The sequence below is a fragment of the Ascaphus truei genome, chromosome 4 (genome assembly GCF_040206685.1).
Source record: "Ascaphus truei isolate aAscTru1 chromosome 4, aAscTru1.hap1, whole genome shotgun sequence".
NCBI lineage: Eukaryota > Metazoa > Chordata > Amphibia > Anura > Ascaphidae > Ascaphus > Ascaphus truei.
The window spans coordinates 269,645,607-269,661,902 of record NC_134486.1 but is presented as its reverse complement, the minus strand read 5'-3'; the positions used below and the strand labels follow the sequence as shown (position 1 = coordinate 269,661,902).

Sequence of the window (16,296 nt, the reverse complement as noted above, 5' to 3'; positions counted from 1 at the left end):
AAATACAGACATGTGATAGTCATTAAATCATGAGGCTCCTGCAATGCCAAACTCCATAACGTACTGACTGTGTTTTGGGGCACCCAATGAGTTATTAAACATGGGTGAGTTTGGGGTGAGCACTAAATCTGAGCCTCCATGAACTTTTGCAATGTTAAATGATTTTAACTGTCTCAGCCCGGGTCACGGTAGACCAAGCTTATTAATACTTTAATTACCGGGATCATTGATTGAGAAAAGCAGAGAGATAAAATAAATTGTATTTATTCACATAAGGAATGTACACAACTATGTCACACAAATTACAGGAAAAAGACACACTTACTTTGGAAACTGGGATAACACAACTATTCTTTCTTAGTTGCAAACACACAGCAAAATAATCCAGGCTACTTTTCATTCCTGTGACCTCTTGCTGTTGGATTCTGGTCACTTATCCTCTGAGAAATTTAGATGATTTACTCAGAGCTGAAACTCCTCAAATGGGAATGAATCTCAGGTGAATCACACAAGATGGAACTGATAAATCTCTTTACATGATAGAAATGATGGAACTTCTAGATGGATCTTAGATGGAACTTAGATGGAACTAACTGTCTGACTGACTGCACCAACTTTTAAAAACTCCAAATGTCATATTTCCATAATGTACAGCCAATCTCTGATATGGGAACCAATTTCTCCACCTATCGTCAGGTTCTTCCAGTCCTGCAACAACTGGCACAGTATCGCAACTGAGCATGTGCAACAAAAATGTCATCTTCCCCCACCTGTCACCTGGCTTCAGAGAAGTGAGAGAACATGTGCCCGAATCACCATTTTGCCCACTCACTATTCGAACCCCCCCCCACTGGCTCAAATGCCACTAAGTCTGGCCTTGGCCACATGGCTTCTTTGATCTGAGGATACAGGCCTCAATTAGCATGGAAGGGCTAACAAATGATTCACACCTCTAGGAACTCTGAGGCTTTCAAGTCCTGGCTGTCTCTGAGACACATAGGCACCGAGCTTGGTAGTCATGACTTTGAAATCCCAGTTTATTCACAGGGCATCAACATATATACACATTAAACTATACCTATGTAATATAATATATTGCAGTCTGTCTTATGTGTGGTAAAATATACACAATCTGCTGCTACAATATGTTACAGTTTTTTGATGCATGAAATAGAGTGTAAACTAAATGGTTCCCCTTTCACTCGCCTTCATCTCTTACACACAGCAACTGAATCTTTAAACATATTTCTTTACCCACCAATAAACTCTCATCTTTTATCACCTAGCTGGCGTTATTCCCTGAACCCCTAAACTAGGTTCAGTATACCTTGGCATGTATGTGTACCTCTGCTATACTGGGGAGCCCCTGCAATACTAGGGACTCTATGTATACCTTCAGATAACTTTTAACCCCTTAATACCCATTTACCTTGTCTGGAAGATGCTACAGCAGGGACTCTGGCGGTGAGTCATAAGAATTTTTCCAGGGTTTGAAGTTGACGGAGTAATGCATTTAGCTGTATCTGAAGATATCACTCAATCTCTGGATTTAACTTTTGCTGTATCCCCTAACTCCGGAACCCCATCTGGGTCCCAGAGCTGACACTCTAAGACCTAACACATGGGTCAGGGTTAACCAAGAGGGCTTGACCTTTATTATAAGCCTGGTAACCACTTTCCCGCCACAGCCCGTAATGCCTGAAACCTAGGCAAAAAGTATTTAGACTAAACCTTTATGCTCTTTCCTGATTCCCAGCTCTTCCTAACAAGAAGATTCTCTCCTCCATACAAATCTATAACCTTTCTTTTCCAGCAGAATAATTATTAAGCATCTACAACAGTTTGTACTATTAATTTTTAGATAATCAATGTGATAAGCTAGACTGTCCCCAAATTGAGTTTCTATATCATTCTCGCAGAAGACTGCAGTGCGCCTAGTGTGCCATCCACTGCACAGCGTCAGAAGGACAAACAAAACATCAACAGCATCAGTCACTGACTGCCATTGCATAATAAATTATAAATAATTTTGCAAAGCCAGTATAACCAACCCCACACTGAGGAGACCCATTAAGGTTGAAACAGCTGTCTGTGGGTGGGTTTACTGGCTATGCATTTTAACCTAGGCTGTGCTCAAAGCTGTGAAATGCAGCAAGCTTAAGCTTATAGGGGACCATGTTAAATGAATATTATGATAATAATAATAATAATATGTTGGTAATGCTTGCTAAATAGCTTGAATGCCTGGTGAATGACACCCGTTTTTTCAGTATGTAACGGAGGAATAAATATATTTTAGACCCTAGATTCAATGACAGAATGAAATACATTTTGCCCCATGGGGAAGAGACTGTGGCTCATTGTAAGATACTATAATTGGTTGTGTCCGGCACAGTTGAAAAAGGAGGACAGACAGAGAAATGATGAGACAAATTAAGGTTCTCAGAGGGAAGCATACATTTCAAACCGAAACCGGTGGACATATTAAATGCTTTCTTCCTCTCAGGCCTCAAGTCAAGTGGCTTTTGATAGTGGAAGTGGTAGTAGGCTCATGTAGTGGTGGTGGTGGCAGTAACAGCAGCTGACATCATGGCCCATCCCTATGGCAAATGCTCCATCACCATGGCATGGTTCGAACTAGTGCAGAAGCAGCAGACACCTCTAATAGTATTAGTGCTCTGGAACTGTTGGAGGCGTATATGGGTGATAGTTCATACTGTATCTGCTTCCTGAATCTGATCCTCTAGAATACTGGGCTGCTAAAACCAAAACATTGCCGGCTCTTGCAAAGATGGCAGTGAACTGGTTGAGTTGTTCTCCTGCAAGTATATTATACAGTATAAGATGTCTCATTTGACAGCAAGCAACATCTGGAAGAAGAAAAGAAAGAGAGAAAAACTACTCAATCAAGACTGCTCTTCTTTCAATGGAGGATCCATTGCTTCAGGTCAAGTTGAGGGTCCATGAACCTTCATCAAAGATAACATCGGATTAGAAGAAGGCCATCGGGTCTTGACACATTATGGATGGGGGAGGACTTTTGGAGTGGAAATAAGGGTGAGTGATGAGGTACTTGCCTCAGGAAGAATGGTAAGGCATCCCAGAAGGGGTGGCAGGAGCGATTAATCCCTTCATTAATCCCTTAATGGTTAGCCACTAAGCTAATGAATGGAGGTTGTTAATGTATTTTAATGTTAATTAACTTGTGGCTATCTAAATGCCCATTGAGTGAGTCTAGTTATCCACAGTCAAAATCAATAGTTTTAAGTAAAAAAATTATTTTTAATATTCTGTTTTTTTTTTAATTTTATACTGCATGCGTATTTTATTTTGGTTAATGCCCCAAACCACTACTAGCCACATTTGGCTAATAGGGATATTAGGCATTAGTCTAGAGGGGTGTATGATTGTTGGTGGGGTACATTTGTTAGGGGTGTGGGGGTGGAGGATCATTTCCCCAGTTAGGATGGTTAAGCTTTCTGGGTGGTGGGAGAGGTTAGCCCCTTGGTCATCTTAGAGGTTAGATAATTCTTTGTATAACAATGCTTTACTAGCAATTAATATGGGAAATAGGGTTAGGTTGTATATTTTTGAAGTGAAACTTCTTTAGCGGCACCTACCACATGAGCAAAATTATGTGGCAGTTAATGGGAACGTAAGTCAGTGGTGATGGAAGGGATGTTACTGCTGGCAGAAGAGGCCATCAGCAACATTCACTGCCACAAAATGTTGCCAGCTTCCAGCAGCATGAGGAACATGAACACACACACTGCCACACACACCCATGAGCCACTGAGCACCCCCCCGCTGAGTGAGCCACCGAGCACACCCTCTTCCCCCCTCCGCCGAATGAGCCGCCGAGCACGCGCGACCCCCCTGTGAGCCTCAGAGCACCCCCCATGAGCCGCCAAGTGCCTCCCTTTAGCCCCCCGTGAGGCACCGAGCACACGCTCTCCCCCCGCCACAGTGAGCTACCAAGAACCTCCTCCCCCCGTGAGCTACCGATTACACCCTCTCCCCCTCAGTGAGCCACGAAGTACATCCTCTCCCCCACCAGTGAGCCATCGAGTAGACCCTCTCCCATCCCCCAGTGAGCCGCCGAGTACACCCCCCTCCCCTTCTCCATGAGCCGCATCCGTGTCCCCGTACCTCAGCCCGAGGGCTGGCACCAGCAACAGGACACAGCTTTGCCGGGGGAGAGAGTGAGGGGGGAGCTGCTCTGGGGTGGGGGTGGGGAGTCAGGAGATTGGGTGGCAGGACCCTGAGAATAACACACACACAGAGACACACAGACTGACACATACAGACACACACACTGACTGACACACACACTGACTGACACACACACACACACTGACTGACACATACACACAAACACACTGACAGACACAAACACACTGACTGACACGCACACAAGCACACTGACTGACACACACACACACACACACACGCACACAGACACCCTGACACACACACACCCTGATACACACACACACAAATACTGACTTGCACACACTAACTGACACACACACTGACTGACTGGCTGACACACACACTGACTGACTGACACACTGACTGACAATAACACACACACACTGACACACACATGCACTGACTGACACACACACATGCACTGACGGTCACACACACACTGACTGACACTCACACAAGGAATTCAGTTACTATAAATAAAGTGCAAATTGCTAAACACGCATACTAAGTAAAACTTCTTTGTGTTTTGGCACTGAATTTGTGTTATGATTAATTAAAAACATCACCATTACAATTACAATTTCTGTGACAAAACAGTGACAAAAGACAAGGAAGTTTTACTTAAAATGCACGTGATCAGCACACATACAACTTTTTTAAAACGTAATAGCCCCTTTAATGCCTTTGGTATACAGTACCTTGGTAACCACAGGTATTAAATGGGTTAATGTTATTTCTTCATAGACCTGATATATTCATCAACAGTGCAGATATAATTTGCCAGGTGTGATATTCTGGTCAAAATTGTGATATAGAAATAATTGCGACCATTAATTATGCATTAATTACCATGCATTGCCATCATATTTGTAGCATAGGCTGCTGTAATTTCTATTAATACAATATTTTACCCGAATATCGCATCAGCTAAATTATAACTGCAATGTTGATGAATGCCAACTTAAAATTGCTGTAATATGTAATAACGTTTGTAATTATTTTTTTGATAGGGTGCGATATTGACTCCACTTTAAAGGAGTTTGATGTATTCGGCCCATAGTATAGCACTTGGATGGGTAGCATTATTTATTCCACCTTCATTAGATCTTTTTATACAGTATGTCTGCAGATATTTAGACTGGGATGGTTCTAAGTTAAGATAAACAAAGGAATACTGATACAATCAGACATCAATACACTTTATTTTGAAATAACTGCCTATAGTACTTTACTGGACATATATTGACTGAAGATTATACTGCTGCTCTGCATAATCGTGCTGTTGATGGTTGTGCTTTAAATACCTATATTGTTGCCACTGTCCAAGTCAAATGGGCCTGGAGTTTCACTGCAATTTGATCTCTCTTCTGTTCATATGTCTTCATGATGCAAGAAATGATCCTTCGAGCAATAGCAGCATCAAATGGTGCCTGACCTTTCCTATGGCCTTCTGGGAGAACAGAAAGTATGCAGAAAGAAACTTGTGGGAAGCGCAGATGTCACCGTATGTGAAAAGAAATAAATAATATATAGTGTAATACGTTCTACAGGAAAAAACAGCTTCAAAAATCCCAAGTGGGGACTCACAATTTCTCAATCAAATACCAGCAGTGTGTATGTACTGTATGGAAGACTTGCTTGACATGAAGTACCAGGCTTCAGCAGGACAAACCCTCAATAAAAGAGATGACACTCTTAGTGCAACATTGCATGTTCACTCAAATATATTTATAAAGCAATAAATATTGCACTCATATTTTGCACTATGTGCATAGACACGTAAAATTATAGATGCGCAGCTTCAGTGTTTGCCGTCTGCCCCATTCCCGAGGTCGCGTTGCGTCACTTCCGGTTTGGCCTGTCGCATCACTTCCGGTTTGTGATCGATCGCAGAATTGATCCACACGGGTTCAGGGGGGTTCAGGGTACACTTCTGGATTGCTGCTGTTCACTCAACACGTTTCGCTTGTCTCCAAGCTTCGTCAGGAGTCTAATCTGCAGTGTCATCTCTTTAATTGAGGGTTTGTCCTGCTGAAGCCTGGTACTTCATGTCGAGCAAGTCTTCCGTACATACACACTGCTGGTATTTGATTGAGAAATTGTGAGTCCCCATTTGGGATTTTTGAAGCTGTTTTTTCCTGTAGAACGTATTACACTATATTTTATATATTTCTTTTCACATACGGTGACATCTGCGCTTCCCACAAGTTTCTTTCTGCAATCAACAAAAGGAGGAATTGGATCTTCTCCTCAAGGGTTAAGCTGCAAAGTTTACTGTTTTACATTTATTATTTACTTTATTATTCACTTTATTTATTAAGCACCATTTAAGGTTTTTTATAGCACCTCTATTAGAAGCGCCTCACCCCCCCCCCCTTTTTTCACTTAGAACAGAAAGTATACCTGACTCTTACTTTGCACCAAATTGAAATATTGCTTCAGACATCTGATCTACATAATTTAGATGTGATCTTCCTCCTTTTTTTTCAGATTTGGGATGATGGACAAAATTACAATCTCTTGATTGATATGAAAAGCTGACACAACCATTGGTAAAAAAGTATATACAGTACAGTTCTAAGTATCATTTTGTCTTGATGTATCATGAGGAATGGTTCTTCACTGCCCCAAGCCCCCTAATTCTCTTAGCTGATGTAATCGAAACTAAGAAAATGTTTTGCATGTTAATAATGTTAGCTGTAGTTGCTGTAACTGCTGAAGTGGTTCTTTAACCACTACTTGTAGAACAAGGGATACATCCTGAGTCAGTATTTTAGTTTTTGATTGAGGCTTGAATATTTTGACTGTTTGAAGAAATCTGGCTACCAAATGGTCTGCTGCTTGGACTGATAATGCTGATCTTGAACCTTCAAGGAACTCAAACTCAGACCTCTATCGAAACCCTTCTGAAGAAATATTAGCAAAGTAATGGATGATGCGCTAATTAATTCCTGCACAGCCAGATTACACTATCAAAGAAAACACAATTAGATCCAATAATAAAGTAACGTAGAATTTTTCCTAGCTGACAATAAAGTTGTTAATGTATCAACATATTTTGAATTCCTGGCAGTTTTCAGGGAAGTTCTACCATGTTTATCAAGTATGGAAACCATAGCTTTCTCACCCAGTTGGGTACAATTTCTATCATTTTCACTATATTTTCTCCTATATACCCTTGGCTTTTTTAAATGAGTAGTATCGGTGCAAAAACATAGGCCAATCAGAACTCCCTTTTGAAAATTAGTGCACCCTTGTTGAATACTTGTGGATAATAATCTCTCGAACAGAAGATCTTGAGATTTCCATTGTAAACTGATGATGAGAGGTTTATTTCTATTGTCACCAGCTGGCCTTTTACATGTGTTAAAACATTGTCTTTAATGCCCACTCTCCTGGATGTATAACTCAGCGACTGAGATATTCAGCTACTACATTTTGTCATCTCGGAATATGAACTTCTACTAAATGGGCTAAGCCAGCGGCGCAGAAACTGTGCAAGATTATGTAGGGGGGGCGCGGGTTGCTTGCAGGGAAACCTGGGGGCGGGCAGAGCTGTGCACGGGCGGCCAGAAGCTCCGTGCTGCTGCTTCTATGTGTCTGTGTCTTGCAGAGGGGGCGGGGCTTCTCTCTGCACACAGACAGCCCCTCCTTCTCTTCCTGTCTGCTTCCCGCACCAATTTTCAGCAGCATGGGGGGTTGGGGGATCGGAGCATGTCGCCCCCCCAGGAGAAAATGTGTGTGTGTGTGTGTGTGTGTGGATTGAGTTTGTGTGTGTGGGGGGAATTGTGTGTGTGGGGGGGGATTGAGTGTGTGTGTGGGGGGGATTGTGTGTGGGGGATTGAGTGTGTATGTGGGGGGATTGTGTGTGTGTGTGGGGGGATTGAGTGTGTGTGTGTGTGGGGGGGGATTGTGTGTGGGTGGATTGAGTGTGTGTGGGGATTGAGTGTGTGTGTGGGGGGGGGATTGAGTGTGTGTGTATGGGGATTGAGTGTGTGTGTATGGGGATTGTATGTGTGGGGGGGGATTGAGTGTGTGTGTGTGTGGTGATTGATTGAGTGTATGTGGTGAGTGTGTGTGTGTGTGTGTGTGTGTGTGTGTGTGTGTGGTGATTGATTGAGTGTATGTGGTGAGTGTGTGTATGTGGTGATTGATTGATTGAGAGAGTGTGTGTTGTAATGCAGTGTGCGCAAATTGGGGGGGCTAAGCGACCTTTTGCCCAATTTAAAATGGAATTTGCTTCTCTCATCAGTCTTCTGCTTCTTGTACCTCCTTGTTTGTGTATGTATTACCCTGATGTACATTGTCTGATTATTTATTTTTTACATTTTTATATTTATCCGTGCCTGAAAGTACTTCAGTGCTTCTCTAATAACTTTTAACTTTTAACTTCAAGAGATTGACAGGATAATATATAATAACATCAACCAACTGCCCCAAGCAGCACTATAAACAAAGAAGGCAGTAATAGTAGGCAGCAACACTTGGCAACAATAGCAGACAGCAATAGTTGGCAGCCAAGAAACAGTAAGTGCATGCTCAAACATGGTGGCCCAGGCCTTCAAACCTTCTCACCAGATGCTGCCACAAACCCACTACATCTGAAATGTCTCTGCAGGGATTGCCGGGTTTTAAACATTAGGCTTTATGGACAAAGAAGGGCTTAGACCCCCCTGGCTTTAACTGCACTACCACAGTGCAGGTGAACCTTCTAATGTAACAACAAAAACTACTCTCAGCTGTAGGACAGAAAAAACTATATGCAGGTATAGCCGTGACCCCTGATTCACCCTGCTAGAGCGGGCGGTTGCACCTGCACACAGTGAGTTGCAAAGGCCCGCGGAGGAGGAGAGTGCTAATTGGCGGGAGGGAGCAGATCCTTGACCCAGCAGCCTCTAGGGAGGGTCAGGAGAGAGAGTGAGCCAATGGGCTGAGGAGGCTGAGGAGATATAAGGAGGTGGTTGCGCGCACGTGGAGCTAGAGCTGGCTGGAGAGAAGAGGAGACGGAGTGTCTGTGTAGAGGAGGTTAATCCGCCACGGCGCAGGCCGTGTGCCCAGGCCCAGTTTAGCCCTGAGTCACGGTAGAGACAAGCTGAACGAGGGATCGCCATAGTGAGGTTCCTGTTCCCATAGTATCGTTAGACCTTGATCGGGACTACCCTATCGAGTGGGAGGTCTGGGCTCAGACCCCGCTGGTTGTTGCCGGAGCCCGGGTGGGATCGCCCCGGGCCAGAGAGAGAGAGAGCAAGAACGGTGTCGACGTGCGGAGACCCTTTGTGAAGAACGTAGCAGTCCCGGGCACTTGAGTGCCCGGCAGGTATTTCAACAAGTGCACCAATGGTACCATTCTTTCACTCGGGACACATTGGCTGCGCAGTCACCCACACACACATTTAGTTGCTCACGGTTGAGCGGGAGGACTAATCCGTTAAGGATCGGACACGGGGTGGGATCACCCGGTGGAGGGTTCAGGGAAGTGTTGGTCTCCGCCGAGGCGCATAATAGTGTTGTCGCCCGCCGTGGCGCAAGATAGTGTTGGCGCCCGCCGTGGCGTGTTATATACGGTCTCCTCTAGGGAGGGACCCCAGTTGATATATATGTGTGCATATGTGTACAATTTCATGCAAGTAAAGTCATTGATTGTGTTACCTACGTTGTGGAGTGATCTATATATATTTCCTGCGAGGAACCACTCCCCCTCTGGTGGGAGCCATCGCAGGTGGAGGCGCTGCAACCAATATAGTTTTTCACGAGTAACCCCAGGCTCTCCGTGGCAGAGACTTAGGCCCTGTGAGCCTACAGGTGACACAGCACATAGTAGCGGCTTGCTAGCGATAGGAAGCAGGGTTACATTTGGAGGCGCTGCTGAGATCTTAGACCTGGGGTGCCCCTCGAACCTATATTGTTTTCACCATGGCTCTGCCTACCCGTCACGAGATACACGACTGGGACCGCCAAGTGCGCACTCCTACCCGTCGCGCCGTAGCGCTGGCCCGAGTGCCCATAGCCTTACCCTTAGAGACTTTACAGACGGCCTTGCGACAACTCCTGAGTTTTGCCAAAGTTCGCCTGGTAGATGTACTGGTCGATCGCGACTCTAAATGGAATACCTTGCTTGTAGACTGTCGGCGCATCCTGGTAACGCTCGATCCTGCCGTTCCTCAATCTCTGGCCCTGCCCGATGTACCGCCTGGCGGTAGTCTGCTTGTCTACCCCCTCCGAGACCCCCTCGTACGTCCGCTGGATGAGGAAGACCCCACTCTCCCCTTTGCTTACTATGCCGCGAGCGACGTCGGTAGTTGCCAGTCCGCGTCTAGTTATCTAGGGTCAAGCGCCTCCGCTGAGGCCGGAGGGAGTAGTAATATGCTGCAGAAACTAAATGACAAGATAGACATGTTATCCGGCCCCCACAGTTTACGCCCACTAGTCGAAGCGCTTACGTTAGCCACCCACGCCCAGAACTACAGGAAGCTAAAAGCCTTCTCAGGGACCCTCCCTGTACCTACCGGGGAAGATGGGGTAGAAACTTGGAAGGAACACACGCGGGGAGTAATGGAAGTATGGTCGTGCACCGATGTGGTAAAAAGACAGAGACTCATGGAGTGCCTGCGGCCTCCCGCTGCCACCCTGATCGCTATATACCGCGAGCAATACCCCGACCTAACCTCTCGCTTGATGATAGAGTTCCTGGCCGAGGCCTATAGCGCGACCGAAGATGATGGTGCTTTGTGGGCCAAGTACTGTGCCATAAATCAAAGGGAGGGGGAGGAGCTGTCTGCCTATATACACCGCGTGCAAATATCTCTCGGACTGTTGCTGCATTATAAACATGTGCTGCCCTCACAGATGGATGAATATCTCCGTAAACAGTACCTCCGCGGGTCGAGCCCTACTCACCCAATAGCCAGCATGATTCGTGATCGCCTCACACGCGGACCCACCCCTTCGTTCATCCAACTCCTGCAACAGATGAAAAAGCACGAGACGCATCTAATGCTGCACTCCCATCAGAAACCGAAAACTAGTGGCAGTACTAAAACCAAAGGAAGTAATGAAAAGAAGAGGAACCCCCGTACAAACCTGGCCCAGAGAACCTGCCTTACGCGGGTCGGTCGTCACCTCCGCCTGATCGCCGTGTGACCCCCAGAGATATGTCATGCTACAAATGTGGGAAGAGGGGGCATCTGTCCCTCGACTGTCGCCTGGGCGATTCTCGACACCGGAGTCCCTCCCCCAAGAAGTTCCCGCCCCAGGCTATGGTCTGCGGGGTGTATGCGACAGATACTGACAAGGCCGAGACCCCCTCCGGAAGAGAAGAACCGGCCACAGATGGTAGCTGGGTGGGTCCTGTAGCGTTGATCCGGGTACTAGTGGATGGAATCTACTCCTCTGCACTCCTAGACACCGGATCCCAAGTCACCATCATATACAGAGGATTATATGATCGTCATCTTCAAAAGCGGCCGCTGCGACCGGCTGACCATATCAAGGTACGCGGGCTAAGCAATGACGACTACCCCATCGATGGTTTAGTGACCGTGGACCTGGAAATACACCAGCTCAACACGGGAAAATCTCACCCCATGAAGGTAGACGGCTTGGTGTGTCCGGAACCCAGAGACCCCCCAAGTACCCCATCATACTCGGCACCAATGCTGATATTGTGCAAGCGGTCATCCGGGCCTATCTACACGAGACTAAAGAACTCCCCATGTCAAGCCTGCAGCTGCAATTGGTTCAAGTAGACCCAGCCCCGCCCCCTCTCACTCGGAAGACTACAGGCTGTTGTTCTGCAGACGGAGGAGGTTGATACGACTCTTCCCAGGAGAAACGCAAAGAATCCCTGCTTGGTGTGCCTATGCGGAGCGCCTAGCCGAAGACCAGCAGTTCTCGCTAGAGAGTACCCCAGGGGAAGATGTACGGCGAGGGTATCGGCTCAAACCCGAATTTTGCCATTGGCATGCCGCCATTCCTCGGCGGATTGACGTGATGGTACAGAATCTATCGCCCTTCCCCCTGGCCATCGATGTGGGGCAGTGGATATGGAGAATCTACCCTGTCAGTACGGTGGAAGAAGCCATGCAAGTCAACACGACCCGCGTAAAAAGCACAGGGACAGCCCAAGACTTCGATTTTGGCTCGTCCGAGTTGCCAGGAGCCGGGAAGGAACGGTTACGGGCGCAACTGGAATAGAGATGATCCGTGTTCTCTACAGGGGAGATGGATATGGGGTGTAGTCGCAATGCCCAGCACACCATTCGGATGACGGATGAGAAGCTCCTCCGTGAGCGTTCCCGCCGACTCGCTCCTAGGGATGTGGAGGATGTGAGAGCGGCTATCAATGACATGGAAGCTGCCGGGATTGTCAAAGAATCCCAAAGTCCCTACGCCTCTCCGATAGTAGTCATGAGAAAGAAAAATGGAACCGTGAGACTGTGTGTGGATTATCGGACGCTCAACAATCGGACGGAGCCGGACCAGTATAACCTTCCCCGCATAGAGGAGATCCTTGATACCTTACATGGAAGCCAGTGGTTCAGCGTACTGGACCTACGGTCCAGGTATTATCAAGTTCCATGAGCTCCGAGGATCAAGAAAAGACAGCATTTGTCTGCCCCCTGGGGTTATATCAATTCACCCGCATGCCCCAAGGCATATGCGGGGCACCCGCCACCTTCCAGCGGTTAATGGAGAAGACATTGGGGGACCTCAACCCCCGAGAATGTCTGGTGTACCTAGATGACATCATAGTCTTCGGGAAAACCTTGGAAGAACACGAGATCCATCTCTTGAAGGTACTTGATAGACTGTCCCGGGAAGGCCTCAAACTCTCTCTGGATAAATGCCGGTTCTGCCGGACCTCAGTGATGTACGTAGGACACATAGTGTCCAGTGAGGGAATTGCCACTGATACCGCCAAAATAGAAGCTGTCGTCAACTGGCCTCGCCCGGATAATGTGGGGGAGTTGCGCTCGTTCCTGGGATTTTACGGCTACTATCGCAGATTTGTGGAGGGGTACTCACGTAGGGCCAAAGCCCTCAACAGCCTGCTCAGAATATACCCGTCGGAAGCGGGCATGAAGACCAACTCTGCCCGACAACCCTTCGGGGATAAATGGACCCCCGATTGTGACCAAGCCTTTAACGACCTGAAGCAGAGCCTGACGGCGGCTCCGGTCTTAGCCTACGCCAACCCCGACCAACCCTACATCCTACACGTGGACGCCAGTCTGAGTGGCCTAGGGGCCGTGTTGCATCAAAAATACCCTGAGGGGTTGCGACCCATAGCGTATATCAGCCGTAGTCTCACGGCCAGTGAGCAGAATTATCCGGTACACAAGCTCGAGTTCTTGGCTCTTAAGTGGGCCATCGTGGACAAACTTCAGGACTACAGTATCTGTACGGGGTGTCATTCGAGGTACACACTGACAATAATCCTCTCACCTACATCATGACCCCCGCCAAACTCGATGCGGCCGGACATCGCTGGCTGGCCGAACTTTTCAATTACAATTTCACCTTGAAATACAAACCTGGACCCTTGAACATTGGAGCAGATGCCTTGTCGCGGCGACCGGGGTTGGCCCCTACCCCCGACAGAGATCAGTGGGAAGAGATTCCGGGGCCAGGGATAAGAGCGCTCTGTGGCACGACCGCCATCATAGATGAGCAAGTAGCCTTTTCGAAATTGCGGGTAGCCGACTCCCTAGGGTGCGCCTCTACCGCTATACCCAAAGCCTATCGTGACCCAAGTGGAATGCATATTTCCCCCGATCAGATCATCGCCTGGGAGGATATGGTATGGTACCAAGAACAGGGTCCGGTCGCCGGGACTATCCGAGAAGCCATTCGACAAAATCGACGAGGCTTACTTCGCCAGACTCCGGGGGATGTCGGAGGTATCCTGATGCGGGAGGCGGATAAATTTGAAATTCAAGATAGGTTGTTGTACCGAGTGGTGAAGTATCATGACCACCCGGGTCGCCGACAACTAGTGTTGCCAAGAAAACTACAGTACTTGGTGTTGAAAGCTCTCCATGATGAACACGGACATCTGGGGGTGGATAAGACTTTTGGACTAGTGAGAGATAGATTCTTTTGGCCGAAAATGAGAGAATCCGTGGAGCATCACTGTCGTAGGTGTGTGCGGTGTATCCAACGCAAGACTGCCCACTAGAGCTGCCCCCATGGGCCACCTAAAAAGAACGGGACCTATGGATTTAGTCTGTATGGACTTCTTATGCATCGAGCCCGACACCCATGGCATAGGGAACGTGCTGGTCATCACTGATCATTACACTCGCTACGCCCAGGCCTTTCCGACCAAAGATGAAAAAGCCATTATGGTGGCTAAGGTACTCTGGGAGAAGTATTTTATGCATTATGGGCTTCCTCAACGCCTCCACTCCGACCAAGGGCGGGACTTCGGAAGTAAACTAATAAAAGAATTGCTGAACCTCCTACACATCAAAAAGTCCCGTACTACCCCTTACCACCCAGAAGGGGATGCTTTACCCGAACGTTTCAATTGCACTCTGTTGGACATGCTGGCCACGCTAACCGGTGTGGAAAAGACTAAGTGGAGTCGTCATGTGGAGACTCTCGTCCATGCCTACAATTGCACCCGACACGAATCTACCGGATTCTCGCCCTATTTCCTCATGTTCAGCCGTGAAGCCCGATTACCAGTGGACATACAGCTGTGAGTCTCCACTGATGGGGTACACAATACTACCCATTTTCGCTATGTACAAAGATTACAAGAGAACCTACAGAAGGCCTATGGGGAAAAGAAGAAATCCGCTGAAAAACTGAATGCCGGGAACAAAAGGCGGTATGATAACAAAGTGAAACATAGAGACATTAAACCTGGTGATGCCGTACTTCTCTGCAACCTGGGAGTACCGGGAAAACATAAGTTGGCTTACCGATGGTGGGAGGGAGTGTACGAGGTGATTTCTCAATTGCCTAACCTTCCAGTCTACCGTATCAAAGATTCGGAGGGTCGGGTAAAGACGTGGCATCGTAATCATCTACTGCCTATTCCACAAGTAGAGGAGGGAGAATTGGAGTGGCCGGCATCTCCGCTAAATGGAGAAAAGTCCTCAGAGGGTGAAGTAGGGAGCGGCGAAAGTCTGGAAAATCCACAAGAGGGAACCTCTCAAAGGGGCCCTGCACCAGGAGCATCTCCCGAAGGAGCTACGGGTAAAGAGCCCCTTGGTCCAACGACAGAGATGCTGACTCCAGTGAGCCAGCCGCTAGACCCGCAGAGCCTGTGCTTTGTGCCACAAAGAGACTTTGCAGAATTATCAAGCCCCTCAAGGGCAGAGTTGGAACTGCCAATGGAAATGGCTACTCTCCAGAGGAGGTAGCGGAAGAGCAAATTCGCAGAAGCCAAAGAGCTAGTCAACCTCCAATGAGGATGGCTTATGATCAGTTCGGGGCACCCCATTATGAGGCTCAGTAGTGGGCTCGTAACCGGGTTCAATCAGTTATTATCATGTTCAGTGAAATGTACAAGTTGATATAGTTGACCCATGTAGTAGTTTTTTTCATTATATAAATTGGTTGTACTGTTATCGTTGTCCAAGCGGGGACGTTGGAATCCACAGGGAATCCACAGGGGGGAGGATGGAGCTGTGACCCCTGATTCACCCTGCTAGAGTGGGCGGTTGCCCCTGCACACAGTGAGTTGCAAAGGCCCACGAAGGAGGAGAGTGCTAATTGGCGGGAGGGAGCAGATCCTTGACCCAGCAGCCTCTAGGGAGGGTCAGGAGAGAGAGTGAGCCAATGGGCTGAGGAGGCTGAGGAGATCAAGGGAGGTGGTTGCGTGCATGTGGAGCTAGAGCTGGCTGGAGAGGAGAGGAGATGGAGTGTCTGTGTAGAGGAGGTTAATCCGCCCCGGCGCAGGCCGTGTGCCCCAGGCCCAGTTTAGCCCTGAGTCACGGTAGAGACAAGCTGAACGAGGGATCGCCATAGTGAGGTTCCTGTTCCCATAGTATCGTTAGACCTTGATCGGGACTACCCTATCGAGTGGGAGGTCTGGGCTCAGACCCCGCTGGTTGTTGCCGGAGCCCGGGTGGG

At 47.6% G+C, this 16,296-nt stretch overlaps 1 protein-coding gene across 1 annotated transcript; it reads left to right on the top strand.

The window, feature by feature from the left end:
• The first annotated feature begins 10,125 nt into the window (after positions 1-10,125).
• On the top strand, positions 10,126-11,352 carry LOC142492377 (paraneoplastic antigen Ma1 homolog). The gene has a single exon (XM_075595024.1). The coding sequence runs from the start codon at positions 10,126-10,128 to the stop codon at positions 11,350-11,352; it is 1,227 nt and encodes a 408-aa protein (XP_075451139.1).
• Positions 11,353-16,296: the final 4,944 nt, after the last annotated feature.

Excerpts from the sequence above, each read along its gene's own strand:
- LOC142492377 (XM_075595024.1), top strand. The coding sequence starts at position 10,126 with ATGGCTCTGCCTACCCGTCACGAGATACACGACTGGGACCGCCAAGTG.